Source organism: Myotis lucifugus, unplaced genomic scaffold (assembly GCF_000147115.1).
Source record: "Myotis lucifugus unplaced genomic scaffold, Myoluc2.0 scaffold_8, whole genome shotgun sequence".
Taxonomy (NCBI): Eukaryota; Metazoa; Chordata; class Mammalia; order Chiroptera; family Vespertilionidae; genus Myotis; species Myotis lucifugus.
Window position 1 is genome coordinate 2,821,421 of NW_005871056.1, and position 14,474 is coordinate 2,835,894.

Here is a 14,474-nt window from a genome sequence, read left to right on the forward strand (position 1 = left end):
GCGGGATTTGGAAACGGCTCTATACCCCCTAATCAATCCTAAGCACATGACTATAGCCAGCCAGCCCGGCCAACGAAGGCAGATTCCACATGGAACACAGCGGTCCCCAAGGCCTTTGTCCCAGCAAAAAGCCGCCTCTACACGCAACGCTAAGGCGGGCAGCCAGGACACTGAACACAGAAAGGGTTTCATTTGAGAAAAAACTAACAATCAGTCGGGATACACACTTCGGATATTCATTCACATTAAGCAAATCTGCTGGCTATTCAATTCCTTAAAGCAGTTTCCCTAACAATATTCTGTTTCCAAACCCAGCTTGGATGGTCTGAGGAAGCAGGGCTGCGGGCCATGGGAAGGTCAACTAGGACATTGAGTATAAAGGATTTTCAGAGAAACAGGATTAAGAATGTGTTTAAATTATAAGTTTATTGAATATAAGATATATAGGCTGCTGTCAAATAATTTAAAGATAGCCTACATTTCACAGACAAAACCTCATTTTCTTATGATTAAATGTAAGTATATGTCTTCTTTTTCCCTCAGGGGAAAGGAAATCAATTCAAGGTACATCATGAGATAATCAAACAGTTACTAATAAAAGAAAGTCAATACAGTAAAAAATAGTTCAATGAAGTCTTTGCCAGAAGTTGATCATTTAAGTCTTGTCAGCTGTTTTTTCTTTTCTGCTCCAGCAGGTCACTCTGCCCACAGCCTTAAGAAAAGATGGAGTGGAGGTAACTTCATCTTGCCTCGAATCGTGTCCCGGGTAAATCCCACAACCCTCTCCTTTCTACCTTTGCCTGCTCCCTACCACCACTTCTCAAAGCAGATGTGTTCTTTGGGAACATGGCTGTTTTCTAGTTGCTTGGAGAAAAAGTCTGTCATTGGAGGTGGGCCACAAATGTAGAACAAAGTCTCTCTTGAAATGTGCTCTCTTATCTCCTTCTCCGTTATTCTTCCTTCTACCAAGAAACAGAATAAACACCAAATTAAGCCAGACATGTTTGTATTGAAAGGAGAAGGACTAACCACAATGCAGCAACAGTGTTTATTTTCAGTAACTGGAGCTTAGTGAGCCCAGTCTTGAGTCATTCACACGATGGCTCCTGCTGGCACCTGGGCCAGGCCCCAGCAAAGTACATCTCCGGTTTCCTACACTTATGGCAAGTAAAGTGGGAAGCCAATCGCAATGCGCTCTCAGACACGGGCAGTGAACTTACTGCTCTTTGGGAGAGATTCAAAAGTGCCTTTAGCAGTAAAGAAACTGTTTTGTGAAAAATCCTTCCAGGCAGGGGAAACCACGAGTAATTTAAATTACCATTAATGGCAAATGGCATCGGTTCAGCCGAGGCTGGAATATAAATTCTTTGCATGCATGCTACAGTGATGATGCAAAGGTCCCCTAAAAAAATGTGGAGAATAAATTTTTAATATCGGCCGTAGGAACACAGTATATAATAAATAAATCCAACTTAATCTCTCCTTATTTTTCCATGATGAATCACCTCTCTATTCCCCAGGTAGTGACATTCCCAGCCAGCAAGTCCAAACAATAAAGCATCTACACTCAACCAACTGGCATGTCCACCACTTTACTATGGGGAGACAGTCAAAACATCTTTAGGGGACTCACCCGTGATGTATGGCTTGAGTTCTGCACTGATTGGTGTAGTCTGCTTTGTAACATGCAAACTGCATGCAATCTTCTCAGGAAATTCATTTACTAAATCGAGGATATTTTTCTGGAATGTCAAACGTATTTGGTCACACTACAATTTTAAAAAATCAAAACAGATGTGCACAACCACTGACGCCGAGCCTCGCCTCCCATGCAGCACACGTCTGTGCTCTTGCTCTCTACTTACGGAGATATTGTTTGCAGCCGAGCAGGCCAGAGCTCTCAGAGTACTGAGGCTATTTGGCTTTAATTGAAATCTGAATATGCTAACAAGCATATTACGAACTCTCCGGGAGTTTATTCTTTTTCCTTTTTCTCAAGCCTGGGCAATTAAGCAGCAGTTTCACTGACCACAGTTCTGTCTTTTTAACTGTTACTGTTCTTTTGTTCATCCTTGCAGCTGCAAAGCAATCCGGTGAAAGCCTTCTCCATCAAATGTACTTAGTTTCCACAGATGCAGCTGATGGGGGTTTCATGTACCCAGCTGGGTCCCAAGCACACACTTCTCACCTCCTCTTGAAACACAGGAGCCCACTTGTGCTTCTCCTGACTCTTTACAGTCCCAGGTCCATGGCGACTTTTCTGTCCACCCACCTCCAAATGCAAGCCCACCGGACCTGCCCTAATCCCATCATGCCCCTGGGAGCCTCCTCAACACCAGCGGTTGTAATTGTCCTGGTAAGATGTGTTGGCTAATTCTCATTTGAAGGTCAGATTAAGATTTGTCAGGCCGCCCTAGCCAGTTTGACTCAGTGGATAGAGTGTCGGCCTGCAGACCGAAGGGTCCCGGGTTCGATTCCAGTCAAGGGCAAGTACCTCGGTTAGGACTCGTGCAGGAGGCAACCAATCAATGTGTTTTTCTCACATAGATATTTCTCTCTGTCTTTCCCTCTCTCTAAAAATCAATGGAAAAATATCCTCGGGTGAGGATTAAAAAATAAATTTGTCAGGCCTTTTGTTTGAACTGCTGCAGAGAAAACAGAACTGAGAGAGGCAAGTTCCGTGGACAATTAGTACCATGACACGTCTGCTCCCAGCAAGCTATGGAACGTACATTTCCCCTTACCTTAAACAGGAGTTCGCTGGTGTTTTTTGCACTGTAGAAGAGTCTTATTGTCCCTATCTCATATCCACTTCCTTGGTTTGCCCGTTCTCTGTGGAGATCGGCCGCATGCCGCAGGATGGAAAGCAGAGGGTTAATTCCGACTCCTCCTGCGATCAACACGAGGTTCCTAGAGGCGTCCGCAGGCTGAGGGTCAAAGAAGAACTCTCCACCCACTCTCACGGCCACTTCAGAGTCAAGTGCGCACTAGGCAGGAAAGGAAAGATCCTGAGGCCTTACACAGGTCTAAAACCAAACGTTCTTCCCTAGGGAACTGTGACTACCTCTGGCGTGCCTATCTGTATTTAGGACTATTTTTCCAGCTTGCTCTCAAGTTTCCCAGGGCCCTGTGAGTTAATTCCATTTGCCCATGACACAGGCAATTTGCTCCTCTGCCTGTGGGACCCATACTCACAGCTGGATTCGCTTGAATAACTCTGCCATTTGTTAACTATGTAGGTGAGGGCCTGGGTTGTGAAAAGAGGCACAGGGACACCTCTGACGTATGAGTTTCCTTTTCTGAGTGGCACTCCTGTTCTGATCAAAGCCATGGAGCTTAGAGCCTAGACGGGCAAGTGTCACTGACTGTGGCTGCCCTGGACTCATTGGCGCTGAGAAGCGTGGGCACTGGGGGCTTCCTTCTAGTCGCCAGCAGGGCACAGCCAGGCCTGCTCCACAGACTGAGGCCAGTGGCCACCACTGTAGTACTGATCAGACTGTTCTTTTCTCCCTGGAGCAGTGCGAACAGGAAGCCTGAGGCTTCACACCATAGAGTGAGTACCACCCCCGCCCCCCCTCCCACACACACATAAAGCACCTACTGCTCTGTGAAGTCACACCAGACTCAGAGCTGAATGCCCTGGTTCTCCAGAGGCGAGACTGCTCTGATGGGGGTGTTTTGGAGACTTGTAGTGACATTTCTTTATTGTCACAATGATTTGGAGAACCCAACTGGCACTCAGGGGCAGGGTGAGAGGTGCTATGTCCTGTGCAGTTAGCGGTGTTCTGGCGCTGGCTCCTCCTAAGCCGATGGTAGAATGCGCAGGAATTCTGTGAGCGAGTACCTACTGCTAGTTTGTGATCAGCCACTGTGGGAGTGTTTACAGCACAGAAATCAGCAAAGGCTACAAATCAGAGCTTTCTTACTCAGAATGCCGGTTTAGTAGCACACCATTTCCTGCAATGCACAGGACTGCCCGCCAGACTTCCGAATGGCCCGTGGGCCATACATGCATAGGTGAAAACGGGTTTCTAATGACCTGAGACTAGACTCTAACTCATTCTACAAAAAAAACTAGAAGATTTTTACTTTTCACACGGATCTAACATAGTTTGAGTTTTCGAGAATCTAACCACTGTGTAGACTGTATTTTGTTGTGTGTTCATTCACTTTTCTGGAAAACTGCATCACAGTTGGTAACATGTGTGTGGTCCTGTCAACATACAACCTGCACACTTGCACTTGCAGACAGTGTATTCATGTGATTCTACATTGAGGGACAGCTGTCTGACAACTTCATTCTATCTCTTAGCTCTAAATATGCCTAAGCATTTACATACTGAAATAAAGTATTTGGTTATTAATCACTTTCCTTTATTTCTCCTTTGTATCACCCTTGGAGAAGTATGTTAAAAAAATTATGTTAACTACATTAGCTTTGGATTTCATTTCAGGGTAGTTATAGAAAGGGGCCACTGGACATGACAGGGTTGAGAACACCTAGTTTAGGGGGAAACGCAGTAACCTAGGCGTTAGAAGACTCAATCACTGTCCCTATGCAATCCAGCCAGTCCCTTTACTTCTCTGAGCCGCATCTGGAAAATGGGTCCCAGCAGTGGGCCTGCTCACCCTCAGGGCTGTGGGGGGCATTACATGACACACTGGGGACACTCCCTGTTGGAATCAAGCTCCACAGAAGAGGATGCTGGGGTCACTGTGGCTGAGAAAAAGCACGGGGTGCCAGCTTCCTTCTTTCCTGTCACTAAGAAACAGAACCTAAAACTAAGAAATTTGTATTGAGAATAGGTGTGTTCCATTACATGCTCCTGACACAAATCAACTAAATGAACTCCCTCCTCAGAAGTAATAATGTACCACATGCTTTCTGAAGACCAAACCTTGAGCACTCACACCTTGGCACCATGCATGACAGGCAATCCTTTTTGACATCCATTTAATTTGGGGCTCTACAAGTTACAGAAAAAATCTTAGAGAAAATCTAAGAAAAAATGAAAAATTATTTGAATTTCACAAAGAAGGTCCCTTGGTAAAGAAGTGTTAAATGAATGGAAATTCTTTCTCTAAGGGAAAAAGAAAACCCACTTGAACTATTTTAAATACGTCGAAGAGTTTTACATAAGGACGTAAGTGGTTTCCGTTTTTGACAAAAGGAATTAGCAGCAAGGGGGCATTCTGTAAGTAGTACTAAAATGTAAGAGTCACTAGACTGGCTACCAAAGTGCTTTAAAATACTCCTTCCTTTCAAGTCTTGAAAACAGAATTTATGATACAAGAGTCTCTGCCTAACAATGGCAATGAATTTAATCTCTCTGCACCGTGCTTCCCCCTCTTGTTTGCTTTGTTTATCTCTTTATCTCTAAGACTCTAAGAGTAAAAGAGACTAAGAAATGATTTTCTCCTGTGGTCATCTCCAGCATGCTTAGTAATGACAACAAACAAAGCCTTCAGGTTATTGTTTTTAGAAACCACAGTATTTTCAACCCTAAAGTTGCCAAGAAACCGCGCCCCAGGGAAAGATAATACTCAAGAAGACTTTGTCTCTTTAGTGACAAAATAATCTTCAGGAGATCTATCTTCTAATTTGCTAGCATCTGGAAAGAATCAAAGCCATCTTTGTCTTTTGTTGATCAATAAAAACTGCCAGGGTAGCATGAGCACAAGACTCGCAGTCTGTACAGCACAATATGGAAGTGAGTAAAAGGATATTACCTTCAATTACATAGCAATGTATCTAATCTGGGTATAGATTTTCTACTTGTGAAACAAACAACTCTTCCACAGCTACGGGAGCAGACACACAATAGCTGTCTAGAACCCTTTACCCTGCCAGGAGTTTGAGCCAAAACAGATAAAATAAAGGAAGACATTTATGGCACTTTATTCCATGTCCCAACAGAGCAGCCTGCTGCCACCCAGACACTCACGTGCCTCCATTGTCCACTTGAATAGCTTAATAAGACAAATTCTCAGGAGGGATATAGGCACCTGAGACTGGTTCCAAGAAAAATCTGACTTCATAAAGGCCGTTTGCAGCTCCCACTGGGCAGAGTGGAACAAGCACTACAATTAGGATGTGCATTCAAGCAATGCCACTTGGAGATTTTCTATAGCCTCTAAGAATAAGTTTCTTCATTGAAATGCCAATGAGGCATGAAACCAAGCGGGGAGTTATGGACCAGGACCAGGTCAGGTCACGTGGGAGGCTGACAACCGGAGGGGCTCCTGGCACTAGGAGCCGGGATGGCTGGGCTCATTTTAACAGTGAGCGTGGGGCACGTGAACAACTTGCTGGCCCCATCCCTGCAGCATATTATAGAAACTCAGGATGTAGCCTAGAGATAATAATGGATAGAGAATCTAAAAAGGAATGATGCAGCTGAGGTCACACCGAAGGGAGGACTCAGGACAGAGGACAAATGTGGCAGGATACGTTTACGATGGAAATGCTAAGGCAAGCAGCTAGGGGTTATTCTGAACAGACAACTGGACATGTAAACCATAGGAAGGCCATATACTTTTATGCCCCTACAGATTTAAAAATCTTTATTGTTTAAATTATTTTACAGGGGAATTTTTTGGGGTGCACAGTTCTATGAATTTTCATACATACACAGAACTGTGTAACTACCACCAGAATCAAGATCTAAAACAGCTCCCTCAAGCCCAAAACACTCCCTTGTGCTATCCTTTTATGCTCACCCCCTTCCCCACCCCTCCCTCTTGTCAACTACTGATCTGTTTTCCGTCATTGTATTTTTGTTTTCCAGAATGTGACATAAATGGGATTATACAGTACATAATCTTTGAGACTGGCTTCTTTCACTGACCACAATGCCTCTGAGATTCACCCAAGTTGCTGTGTGCCATCAATAAACAGCTCCTCTGCCTTTACTGCTGAATAACAATACAGCATCACAGTGTGCTTACCCACTCACCTACTGTGGGTCATTTGGGGTGTTTCCAGTTGGTGATAACTATGAACAGAACTGCTATAAACATTCATGTACAGGCTTTAACATGAACAGCGCCTTCATCTCTCTAGTATTGGTATTGCTGGGCCCTAGGGTAAGTGTGTATTGCCAAAATGCTTTTCAGAATGGCTATAGAACTTTGCATTCCTGTTAGCAATATAATAGTTACAGTTGCTCTGCAACCTTGTCAGCACTTGGCATTATCAATATTTTCCATTTGAGTCATTCTAATAGGTCTGAAGAGATATCCCACTACTATGGTTTTACTCTGCATTTCCCTAATAATTAATGTTTAGAGATGTTAAACATCTTTTCACTGCTTATTTGCCATCCTTATATCCTTTTTAATAAAGTGTCTCTTCAATCCTTTGACCATTCTTAAATTATGCTTGTTGTTTTGGCTGATTTTTGAGAGTTCTTTATAAATTCTGCATACAAGTCCTTTGCTGGATATCTAAAATGCAAACACTTTCTCCTAGTTTTCAGCTTATTTGTAAAAAATTGTAAATAGTGTCTTTTGCATTAAAAAGTTTTAAATTTTAATTAAGTCTATCTATCAAACTTTTATGGATCTTGCTTTTTTGGTGTCATGTCTAAGAAATCTTTGCCCACCCTCAAGTTTTGAATATTTCCTATGCTTTCTTCTAAAACATATAGTTTCATGTTTTATGCTTAGATCTATAACCTATTTTGATTTAATCTTGAATAAAAAGTATGAGAGGTTCTTTTTTTGGGTATGGATAGGCAATTGTTCCAACACTATTTGTTGAAAAGGTTATCCTTTCTCCATTGAATTTCTTTAACACCTTTGTCAAAAATCAAGTGGCCAGCCCTGGCTGGCATTGCTCAGTGGTTACAGTGTCAGGCCATTCACCAACAAGTTGTGTGTTTCATTCCCAATCAAGGGTATGTACCTGGGTTGCAGGTTCGATTCTCAGTCCTGATGGGGGCACGTGTGGGAGGCAACCAATTGATGTATCTCTTACACTGATGTTTCTCTCTCTCTCTCTCTCTCTCTCTCTCTCTGCCCCCTCCCTTCCACTCTCTCTAAAAATAAAAATCAATGAAAAAAAACTAAGTGGCCATATGTATATCAGTCTATTTCTGAACTTTTTATTCTGTTCCATTGAGCTGTGTGTCTATCCCTATACCAATACCACACTTTTGATTACTGTAGCTTTATTTAATCTTAAATTTGAGTAATATGATTCCTCCCATTTTAGTTGTCTTTTTCAAAACTGTTTTATTCAAGTTCCTTTGCCCCTTGATATAAATTTTTAAAATATATACAATATCTGTACTGGTACACCTTTTTGGTAAAGGGGATTAAGAGAATGCCTGGGATGGGATGGGTTTTGGTAAATAAAGTCGGCACACTTGAGAAGTGAAGGTGATGGCAGTGAAAAAAGCACAAGGTTCAAAACCTAAGAAGACTAATAACTGACCTGCTTGAGCCCCTTCTTGTTATCAGACTTCTAGCAGGGGATGAACATGCCGCTTATGCAGGCTGTGTTTGAGTCCCGTGAGGAAGCACGAGTTATTAGCAGCCAACATGGATTCCCTCTCAGAACCCCATGTGACGAGCCCTCTAGAGCCTGCCATGGAGAGGAACTGACCCCACAGATTTAGCGTGCTCAGCTCTGGCCTGAGCAGTATGTGATCAGGGATATGTTCCCTCCAAATGATGACAGAATGGCAGTTTAATTCCCTTTTATTTAGGATTATTAGGACAAAATAATGTGATGTGTAGATTTAAAATTTACAAGACATACAAAGAGCCAATTTTCACAACCTTACATATAAAGCAAAATGCTTTACTCCTATGGTAGTATTCAACTAAATACTGTTTGGTGTCTCAGAAGATATTTCCAGATCCCAAAGTATCTTCGAATCATATTTAATGCACCAAAAAGACTCTGCTTCTTTGGACTTTTGGAGCCTGAATTCAGGATGCAAAGGAGCTCTTTGTGAGCATGTACCCTCCTCACACAAGCCTGGTTTCTTAGATTAAGTGAGCTGAACACAAACTGTGGGAGGCAGAGATGCCGTAATCTGCAGGTTTAAACAGAGATCTGCTCACCTGTTTGTGAATCCAGACAGCAGGAGGGTGGTTCGTATATTTCACTGCCAGTTCTATTACTCTCTCCTGTTCTAGCAGTCGGGGGCTGGAGCATATTGAGAACCCACCAACCACAGGGACTCCTGGGATAAAGAAATCAATCCTAAAAGGAAAGGAAAATAAATTATTACTGTTGAAGCAATTTTAAAAGTGGGGAGCAAGGTGAACAAAACTGACAAACTTTTAGCTAGACTAAGAAAAAAACAAGAGACAAAAAGACACAAAACTACCAAATTAGACAAAAAATAAACAGAAAATCTGAATAGACCCAAATTAATTGAATGACTAATTTTAAAACTTTCCACAAAGAAAAGGGTAGGTTCTGGTGTTATCACTCATGAATTCTACCAAGCATTTAAAGAATAATTAATACTAATCTTTCACAAACTTCCAAAAAATAAGAAAAGACCGCTTCCCAACTCATTCTATTACCGTGATACCAAAACCAGAGAAAAGTATCACATGGAGGGAAACTATAGTTCAATATTCCTTGTGAATATAAATACAAAAATCCCAGGAATATAAGGTTGGTTTACATCTGAAAATCAACCAATGAAATACACCACTTAATAAAGGAGAGTCAACAGATGCAGAAAAGGCATTTGAAAAAATTCAACATCCTTAGATAATAAAAATACTCAACAAACTAGGAATAAATGGGAACTTACTCAGCTTGATAAAAGGCAGCTACAAAATACCCATAGCTAACACCATATTTGATGGTAAAAGGCTGAAAGTCTGTCCCTGCCGCACCCCCAAGAACGGAAACAAGACATGGATGTCTGCTCCCATCACTTCTATTCAACATTGTACTAGTGGTTCTAACCAAGGCAATTAAGCAAGAAAATGAAATAAAAAGCATCCAGACAGGAGAGAAAGAAGTTGCAGATGACATGATGTTGTATATAGAAAGTCCTAAGAATTTACTATGAAGATAATAAAACTAAGTAACAGGTCAAATAAGGTTGCAGGATACAAAATCAATAACAAAATCAATTGTATTTCTATAAACCAGCAATGAACAATCTAAATGTGAGTTTAAGAAAAATAATTATATTTGTAATAGAATAAAAAAGAATAAAATAATTAGGAATAAATTTAACAAAAGCAGCACAAGACTTGTATAATGAAAACCACCAAACCTTGTTGAAAAAGAATCAAAGATCTAAATAAATGGGAAGACATCTCATGTTAAGGGATTGAGACTTTATATGTTAAGATAGCAATATTCCCCAAATTGATCTCTAGATTCAATGCATTATCTATCAAAACCCAGCTGGTTTCTTTGCAGAAATTGTTAAGTTGATCATAAAATTAATATGGAAATTCAAGGAACCCAGAATCATCAAAACTTACTATTAAAGCTACATTAATGAAGACACTGTGATACTGGCATAAGAACAGGCTTATAGATCAATGAAAAAGGACTGAGAGTCCAGAAATAAACGCTTAAGTTTATGGTCAGTTAATTTTCAACAAGGGTACCAACACAATTCAAAGGCAAAAGAAGAGCCTTTCAATAAATGGTGCTGGGACAAGTGAATATCCATATATAAAAAGAACAACGTTTGATCCCCACTTCACACCATATACAAAAGTTAACTCAAAATGGCTCACAGACTTAAATGTAAGAGCTAAAATTATAAACTCTTAGAAGACTTACACAGGAGTAACTCTTCATGGCAACAGTTACCTAGACACCAAAATACAAAGATCAAAGAAAAAAATAAACTAAACTGCATCAAAATTAAAAACATTGTGCTATAAATGATCCCAACAAGAAAATTAAAAGACAACTGACAGAATAGGAAAAAATATTTTCAAATCATACATCTGATAAGGGATTTGTATACAGAATATGTAAATAATTCTTATAACTCAATAAAAAAAAAGACAACTCAAATAAAAAAATGCGCAAAGGATTTGTATGAACATTTCTCCAAAGAAGATATATAAAATGACTAATTAACACATGAACATTTTAAGTTATTAGGGAAATGAAAATCAGAATTACAATGAACTAACACGTCACACTCAGTGGGATGGATGGCGAATCAGACAGACAACAGCAGTGTTAGTGAGGAAATTGGAAGCCTTGTACATTAGTGAGGATCTAGAGAAATTGGTAGGACTGCAAAATGGCACGGCCACTTTGGAAAACAGTTTGGCAATGCCTGACAATGTCTGAATTATCATACTATCAACAATTCCACTCCCAGGTATATATCCAAGAGAAATGAAAACATATGTCCACTCAAAACAGGCACATGAATATTCATAGTAGCATTATTGATAATAGCCTAAAAGTGAAAACAATCTAAATGTTCATCAACTGATGAATATATAAACAAAATAAATTATAACCATACAATGGAATGAAGTAATGATACATGCTACAACATAGATGAACACTGGAAATTATATGGTAAGTGAAAGAAGCCAATCATAGAAAAAAACCACATATTGCATAATTCCATTGGTATGAAATATCCAGAAGAGGCAAACACATATATACACAAAAGAGATAGTAGTTGTCTAAGGAGGATGGGAGTCAATGATAACTGGCATAGGGGTTTCTTTTGGGGATGATGAGAATGTTCTAATTTGATTGTGCCAATGGTTTTACAATTCTGTGAATATACTAAAAACCATTTTAAGTGGCTAGATTTTATACTTTAAATGGGTGAATTTTATGGTTTGTAAAGTGTATCTCAAACAATTTTAAAAGGTGAAAAAAAAACAACGGAAACTCTTTCACTGGTATTTGACAAACTGAACAGGTTGATGTGGCCTTCTAAGCTGTGGAAGTCTCATGTTTCTTTCTTTTCTTCTGACCACACTCCTATAGGCCAGGACTCCTGGAAGTTTCCAGCCTTCAGGAATTCTATGCCACAGGAACCCTTTTTGGGTGGGGTCTAAGAAATGCAACAGACCTAGTCACATACCAAGAAAAGAAAAATTTATTGGAATCTGGGACCACAAAAGATTCTCATCTCCATGTCTAGGGAATGTAAACATCCAATCTTGATGTTTCTCAGCCATCACAGAGCAATAGTATCATTTTCCCCAGCTGTTTTCCTACCAGTAGACTTACACAAAAAGCACACAATGTTCTCTACTGATTTGATCTATGACCTTAAAAGATGTTCTCTTTTGCTCTATGACCTTAAATATCCGGTCATTTTTTTATAGTCTTTAAAAACCAGTTCTGGACTGGAAGTACTCCAGAAAAGGTCCCTATATTTAATTGACCATTTCCCATGAATGCCTTAATTTCCCTTTCATTTCAGGCAAGATGCAATTTTTAAAAACTATAGTTAACACTTATTAACACAGATGCTATATGCTTTCTCAGAGAAGGTATAAAGCACCTCCACAGCTTCCATGTTTAAAAAAATAAATACATCAATGAGCTACTTTTGCGGCTTCATCGCCTGAATTATAGCGCCCTCTGCTGCTTGGTGTTGCTAAAGACCATTCTCAGGTGAGTGAAAGGAAATCTTTCTTCTCTAGAAACTCTGGAAAGACAGACACCTTTAGAAAGAAGGACTCCATTAAATGCTACAGAAGAATTCAAATGACATAAAAACCTCACCTGAATGGATTTAAGAAAATATGTACAATACATATTTAATAAAACATCTGTCCAAGAAAGTGTCTGAAACACATACACACAGTAATCCCTTTGCACGATTAGCACTCTTGGAGCTGAGATGAGGCACCTACTGCACCTCCACCTACCGTACCTCCAGATGTGTGAGTATATGAAGAACTGAGAGGAAGGGCCCGATTCCGTAGCGAACCACACATATCCACATCCAACTGTCCAGGCAGCCCTGTCCTGGCCAGCCGCAGTCCCAGTGCCCCGCACACACCAAGCATGCAAACCAGATCCCAAACTGTCCTCAGCAACGGTCCTCAGAACCCCTCACCCTTCCTTGCGCAAACACTGCAGACGGAACCTGCCTACCATGTACAAGTGCTGTGGTTCACGGTGGATGTCAAGATGCAAGGATGTCTTGGTTCCTGCCCTCAATAAACCCCTAATGATAGGAAAGTTAACAAATAAATGCAATTAAATGAGCTATGACAAAATCTGCAAATGGCTATGCTGTCCCCATGAAGTCAAAGGAATTCACAGTCCCTACAGCCATGCCATCTATTAGTGCTAACGGAGCAATCTTTTAAAAGAGGAGGATCCAGGTGCCAGGAATGAGTGCTGAGTGACACCTGGCAGGGAAAGGGTCATGGCTAACCGGCCAGAGATGACCTCCGAAGCCAGAATCTATCAGCCACATACTAAAACCAGTCCTAACATCAGTAACCTGACTAAATCCATTCACTGATATGGGATATATAACACCCTCAATAATTTTATCTTGAGATCACAATGGAACCTATTTCTATATATATATGTATCACTGGAGAATGATGACATTTTCCTCATCAGGTAACCACAGTTTGCAAGTGCTAATACACTTGCAGGTAACACAGTTTGCAAGTGCTAAACCAATGCATGGGATTTTTGTAGCAGCGTTATAAACCAATGCATGGGATTTTTCTAATCAGGGACTGGGGACAGTCTTGGCACAATTCAGAGCTGAAGGCAAAGAGACAATGCTGTGCACAGGACACAAATACTTCCCCAGAAGGGAAATGTGGAAAGACAGATCGTCACAATTAAAGTTTCCATTTTCCAATGTAATAACTGCTAAATAGTTTTGAAGGGTAAAAATGTTGCCCACCTCCCCCCTAAAACAGCCCAAATGCATTTAATATGTATCACTGAACATGTGCAAAGATTGCAGTAAATTGCTTCACAAACGCAAATTATTGCAATCAGCATCTTGTTTTCTAGTTCTAAATTCAAAGGCAAACTATTAACACAAGACTGCTAACTCTTGCTATTATCACACTTGCTATTATCACACATCCTCCTTCTAACAAAACCACATTTCCAGATGGACTGCCAAAATTAGTCAAGTGACTCCTAAGAAATGCGACCGCACTGACATGCCAGAAATTCATTTAGAAGTGAATGCTTTATTTAAATAAAGGAAACATACACCCAAACACACCTTTCCTAAGGAAATACAAGTTGCTTTATTTACAATTCACGTGAATTGCAGCTCCGTGAGGCCATTCGCAGGGAGTGGGACGAGACGGGACAGCTGGGCTGTTACCCTGTCAGCACACTGACTAGTCCTCAGAGCCCAACGGCCGACTCATGCGTGTGGTGCGCGCTAGGCCTGCCTGGGGCTCCTGATAATGAACTCAGCACTGATAATAAACTCAACCCAGACGAGATATGAGTGATGCAGGAACTTGGTTGAGAGGGTGGTCAGCGCTGTGACATACCGGTT

At 40.8% G+C, this 14,474-nt stretch overlaps 1 protein-coding gene across 6 annotated transcripts in view; it reads right to left on the minus strand.

The window, feature by feature from the left end:
- Positions 1-400: 400 nt before the first annotated feature.
- OXNAD1 (oxidoreductase NAD binding domain containing 1) overlaps positions 401-14,474 on the minus strand; it is a 32,943-nt gene continuing 18,869 nt past the window's right edge. For 4 of the 6 annotated variants that reach the window (XM_014450565.2, XM_023749487.1, XM_014450554.2 and 1 more), the window contains 5 exons: positions 9,073-9,214; positions 2,745-2,987; positions 1,634-1,742; positions 1,319-1,402; positions 401-962 (listed from right to left, as the gene is read on the minus strand). In XM_014450565.2, the coding sequence (XP_014306051.1) occupies positions 808-962; positions 1,319-1,402; positions 1,634-1,742; positions 2,745-2,987; positions 9,073-9,214 (733 nt within the window). In that variant the 3' untranslated portion in view covers positions 401-807. The remainder of the gene's footprint in view (positions 963-1,318; positions 1,403-1,633; positions 1,743-2,744; positions 2,988-9,072; positions 9,215-14,474) is intronic. The other 2 variants (XM_014450570.2, XM_006083665.3) reach the window with 1 other exon arrangement.